The sequence below is a fragment of the Hemitrygon akajei genome, chromosome 8, assembly GCF_048418815.1.
Source record: "Hemitrygon akajei chromosome 8, sHemAka1.3, whole genome shotgun sequence".
NCBI classification, from domain to species: domain Eukaryota; kingdom Metazoa; phylum Chordata; class Chondrichthyes; order Myliobatiformes; family Dasyatidae; genus Hemitrygon; species Hemitrygon akajei.
In genome coordinates, this window is record NC_133131.1 from 16,126,404 (window position 1) to 16,132,403 (window position 6,000).

The 6,000-nt window shown below is 42.5% G+C and overlaps 1 protein-coding gene across 1 annotated transcript in view; it reads right to left on the reverse strand.

Moving 5' to 3' along the window:
• Positions 1–3,568, reverse strand: part of vps53 (VPS53 subunit of GARP complex) — a 274,888-nt gene extending 271,320 nt beyond the window's left edge. The window contains exon 1 of the mRNA XM_073053325.1: positions 3,445–3,568. Within this exon, the coding sequence (XP_072909426.1) occupies positions 3,445–3,543 (99 nt within the window). The 5' untranslated portion in view covers positions 3,544–3,568. The remainder of the gene's footprint in view (positions 1–3,444) is intronic.
• Between the last annotated feature and the right edge of the window lie 2,432 nt (positions 3,569–6,000).

Here is a 6,000-nt window from a genome sequence, read left to right on the forward strand (position 1 = left end):
AGGTGACAATTCACCTAAGAGTCTGTTGGGGTCATCTACTATATCAAGTGCTCCCAGTGTGACCTCCGGTATATTGGTGAGACCTGACATAAATTGGGAGACTTCTTCGCTGAGCACCTACAATCCACCCACCAGAATCGCCCGGTAGCCACCCATTTAGAAACATAGAAAACCTACAGCACAACACAGGCCCTTTGGCCCATAAAGCTGTACCGAACATGTCCTTACCTTAGAACTATCTAGGCTTACCCATAGCCCTCTATTTTTCTAAGCTCCATGTACCTATCCAGGACTCTCTTAAAAGACCCTATCGTTTCCGTTCCCTATTTCCACTCCAACCAGTCAGTCCATGGCCTCCTCTACTGCTGCAATGAGGCCACACTCAAATGGGAGGAGCAACACCTCATATTCCATCTGGGTAGCCTCCAACCTGATGGCATGAACATCGATTTCTCAAACTTCTGCTAATTGCTCTCCCCCATTAACCATTCCCCATTCCCATTTCCCTCTCTCACCTTATATTCTTACCTGCCCATCACCTGCTCTGGTGCTCCTCGCTCTTCCCTTTACTCCATGGCCTTCTGACCTCTCCTATCAGATTTCCCCTTCTCCAGCACTTTATCTCTGTCACCAATGTACTTCAACCCCTCCCCCTCTCCCGGTTTCACCCATCACCTACTATCTTGTTCTTCATCCTTCCCTCAACCCCACCTTCTTATCTACTTGTCATCTCTTCCCCCCCCCCACTCCAGATGAAGGGTCTCAGCCTGAAATATTGATTGTTTACTCTTTTCCATAGATGCTGCCTGACCTGCTGAGTTCCTCCAGCATTTTGAGTTCCTCTGATTTCTAGCATCTGTAGATTTTCTCTTGTTTCCATTATCATGGATAGAAGATTGGCTGATTGGCAAGAGGCAAAGAGTGGGAATAAAGGTGGCCTTTCCTGGTTGGCTGCCAGTGACGAGTGGTGTTCTGCAGGGGTCAGTATTGGGCGCACTTCTTTGTATGTCAGCTTTTGGATGACAGAATTGATGACTTTGTGGCCAAGCTTGTGGATGTTAGAAAGATATGTGGAGGAGCAGGTAATGTCAAGGAAGCAGGGAGTCTGCAGAAGGACTTAAGACAGATTGGGAGAAAGGATAAAGAAGTAGCAAATGGAATATAGTGCTGTGAAATGTATGGTCATGCACTTTGGTATAAGGAAGAGATGCATAAACGGAGAGAAAATTCAGAAAACAGAGGTGCAAAGGGACTTAGGAGTCCTCACGCAGGATTCACTAAAGATTAACTTGCAGGTTGAGCCGGTGATAAGCAAGGCAAATGCAATGTTAGCATTCATTTCAAGTGAACTAGAATATAAAAGCAAGGATGTAATGCTGAAGTTTTATAAGGCATTGGTCAGAACGCACTTGGAGTATTGTGAGCTGTTTTTGGGCCCTTATCTGAGAAAGGATGCAGATTGGAGAGAGTCCAGAGGAAGTGCATGAAAATTATCCTGAGAATGAAAGGGTTAATGTATCAGGAGTGTTTGAAGGCTCTGGGCCTATACTTGTTGAAGATTAGAAGAATGAGGGGAATGTTATTGAAACCTATCAAATATTTAAAGGTGTGGATAGAGTGGATGTGGAGAGGATGCTTCCTATAGTGAGGAAGTCTAGGAGCAGAGGGCACAGCCTCAGAATAGAAGGACATTGCTTTCGAACAGAAATGGGGAGGAATTTCTTTAGCCAGAGGATGGTAAATTGGTAGAATTCATTGCCACAAATGGCTGCGGAGGCCCAGACAATGGGTATATTTAAAGCAAAGATTGACAGGTTTTTGATTAGCAAGGACATAAAAAGGGAGAAATCAGAATAATGGAGTTGAAAGGAATAAATCAGCCATGATGGAATGATGGAGCAGACTCAATGGGCCAAATGGCCTAATTCTGCTTCAATGTTTTATGGTCTGGATACATGAGAATAGAATCAAATCGACATTCTACTAAAAACTGAGAAGTACATGATCAAAGTTCTATTAAAATCCTTTCTCTCATGTACAGACTATAAACATTGTAATAAGTTCATTTCTTTGACTTAAAGAGAAGAAATTTACTACCCTGGGAAGTCTTGTACAGATGAGGACCCAAGCTCAACTGTGCTCTACCCATGGTCAAACATCCTGCTCATAACTGCTACCATTTTTAGTTAATTAAAGTTAAGCTGTCATTGTTGGAATGCAATCCAATGAAACTTAGCATTTTTGATAAATAAACATGGTTGTATGGCTAATATCAGTTTTGTTTATTTCAATTAATTCTGATCATTTTTTATTTCCAAAATAGACTTTTCTCAAATTGTACATGTAATGAAATAATGCATATACTTACTGCTGGGTCTGTCTTATTTTATCTGCATTTTGCCTTAATGCATAAGAGTGTGGCACCTACTGATCACAGGGGTGATTCATGGATAAATTAAAAATGTTTCCACATCCTTAAAAAGTATACTTCATTAATAAATGGGTTCAGCACTATTGTCAAATCTTTAGCAGGAGGCAATTGACGATTGTGGACTGAGGTTTCTTTGTTCAATAGGCAGCCCCCCATTCAATAAGATTACGACTAACCCCATCCAATGACCAATCCACATGAAGTCTAAAAATCCATCAATCCCAGTTGTGAATGTACTCAAAGGCAAAACAACCACAGCAATCCATGGTAGAGCACAGCACAACTTCTCAACCCCATGAACAAAGAAAATGCTCTTCGCCTCAATGCTAAGTATGTTCTTCTCAAACACATTTGGTTATTATTGACACACGTACTGAGGAACAGTGAAAAACTTTGCTTGATATGCCATCCATACAGATCATTTCATCACATCAGGACATCGAGGTAGTACAAGGGAAAAGCAATAACATAATGCGGAATATGGTGTTACAGTCTACTCGTGCAGACATAAGGAGAAAGACTACGACACGAGTAGATTGTGAAGTAAAGAGTCCATCTTGTCGTAGTAGGGAAACATTCAATAGTCTTATAACAGTAGGATAGAAGGTGTCCTTGAGCCTGGTGGTGCATACCCACGAATTCAGCCTGTCCGACCTCAGAAAACGACCCCTCAGCATCTACGCTACCCATTCCTCTCACAACACGCTCTGTCTGAGATAAATCACCTCCCGTTCTTCCAACTCCAGTGGGCTTTCGTCAATCGAGCTCTCTCACTTCAGCTCAACCCTTGCACTACTTTCTATAAAGGTAAAGTAGTCCAAATGTTTCAGGTCAGGGTGGTTCTGCTAGTGCCAACCTTGGAGTGATTGCCAAGGAAACCGCCGGGTCCCGCTGACAGCTGTCACTCGGCTATAAACAAATGTACCTGATATCTCCCTCCTCCCAACTGCTCTGGTGCGTTCTCAACCCCCCTTACACCTCCTAATAAGACCCTCGCTCTGCCCTCCACGTACCTGTTCGATTGCCTGCTGCACCTCCGGCGTCAGGTGCAGAACCCCTTCCAACTCATCAACAAACTCCAGCTCTTCCTCCTCCATGGTGGCCGCCATCATCGGCAAAAGGCACCCTGGGCTTGAGGAGGACTCCGCCCCGCGGCACGTGACCGTCGACGGGGGCGCGGTGTCGGATCACGTGATATAACGACGGGCCTTTGATCGAGGGCGCAAAATTTTAACAGCCTGCTAAAGAACAAGTGCGGGTAAAATGAGTCGCAATTCAGTAACACCGTTAATATAACGCTCTTCACGTGTTGGTAGTGACAGACTAGTGGAATTTGTTCCAACTAATACCCTCTAATTCACCTTTTCCCTCTAGATTTTACATAACGGTATAAACATGGTAAATTTAAACAGTGTGGGAATCGGAGAATTCGGTATGTTAAAGAGAATGTGGGAATCCGCTTCCAGTTAAACAAATAATAAACCATCAAGTTTTCCGAACAGTTGCATAGCAAATTGTTGGAGTTTTACTTTGAACAGATGCTTGAACATAAAATGAGTTACTCAGCGAGTCTATCAGCATCTACAGGAAGGCAAAAACAGTCGACATTTCGAGACAAGACCCTCCATCAGGGCACATCTCAGCCCAAAACGTCGACTGTTGTCTTTTCCATTGATACTGCTTGAACTGCTGAGTTCCTCCAGCATTGTGCGTTGCTCTGGATTTCCAGCACCTGCAGAATCTCTTTGAGTTAGTGAGATTAAAATGGTGCAAGTTATAATTTTGTTCAGTTTGGTTACTATAAAGTTTTTTTGTTTCTCCAAATTTGGAAAATGGGTGTCAATGTTTACATTTGGAGCATTTCCAGAGTTTGTGTATGAGAACATAAAGGAAGAGGAACAGATATGAAGGACACTGGGGTGGGGTGGGGTGGGGGGGGTTAGAGAACCATTTGCTCTTTTGAGCCTGCTTCTGTGCTCCTTAAGATCTAGGTTAGTTTTTCCCTTCAACATACTTCCTGCAATACCCCTTATCATCGAAATCCAGAAAAATCTCCTGAATAAGCGGAACTGGCATGTGATTAGTTTGTTGGGCCAGAAGGGCAGTTCTGTGCTGCATCTCTAAATAAATGAATAATTAAATGCAGCATTTGACGTGCCACCGACAACAGCTCAAAAGTTTTCTCACCCCTTCTTTCTTAAGTAGGAAGATGTGTTACATTAAAACTCACAGGAACAACTCCAGAATCTATGCACAATTTTGGAAGACAATGTGGCTATTAGCGTGACTCTTTACAGCACCGGTGACCCAAGTTCAATTCCCGCCACTATCAGTCCGTACATTCTCCCGGTGACTGTGTGAGTTTCCTCCAGTTCTCCAGCTTCCTCCCACGTTCCAAAGATGTATTGGTTAGGGTTAGTAAGTTGTGGGCATGCTTTGTTGGCACTGGAAGCATGGCAACACTTGTGGGCTGCCCCCAGCACATCCTCAGATTCTGTTGGTCATTGACGCAAACAATGCATTTCACTGCGTATTTTGACAAATAAAACCAATCTTTATCTCTGAAGTATCTCTAAAATCACCTCCTTCAAAATTCTGATGCTAATCGTCAGGTCCTTGGGATTATAGGCTTCTATTTTCACTGAATTCATCAGTACTTTTTTACAAACTATATGGTTAAACTCCGATATTCCGTGATCCGACTATTTGGAAATCCTGATGATTCAGCACCTAGCAACAAGATCATGTTTGCTTCACTCTCCTTCAGCTCACCACAGCCTCAGTTCCTGCTATTGAACTTGCCATGTTCACTGGGAAATTTATGAAATAACTGATAACATCTAAAAAATATAAATCAGAAATATATTGGGATATTACCATAACATCCAAAAGTTTAGAAGATCTAGTATTTCAGCACCATCAAAGTTCCAATCATGCGAAATTATTGGAGTTTTAGTACTGATATTTGTATTTGTATATAGTTAAAATTATAGTTCAATATATGCAGTACTATGCAAAAGTCTTAGGCACATATATACAGCTAGGCTGCCTAAGACTTGCATAGTACTGTATTTGTCAGTGGAGAGTGTGTTTGTAAATCTGGTGGGAGCAAAGAATGTTGGGAATGATCTGGGTGGAATGCCATGAGAGGGTTCAAAGTTCAAAGTAAATTTTATTACCAGAATACATATCTGTCACCACATACAATCTTGAGATTCATTTTTCAGCAGGCATGCTCAGCAGGTGTGGGACAGATGGCAGAGAAGAAGTGCCAGGGGCAGGGAGTGGCTGGGTGCTGAGACACCAGTCAAGAACAGTTGATTCCAAACCATTCTCTCCCCTCTCCCTTCCCCTTTTCCCAACCATAACTCCCTTCTCCCTTTTTTCCTTCCCACTCTCCGTAACAGGACCCATAGCAATATCATGTTTATCATCATTCCCTTATGTCATTAAATTTGTTTTTTCTCGTGACAGTTGAACAGTGCAATACATAAAATCACTACAGTACAATACACTGCCTAAGGCACCCGAGATATATATATATATATATATATATATGTGTGTGTGCG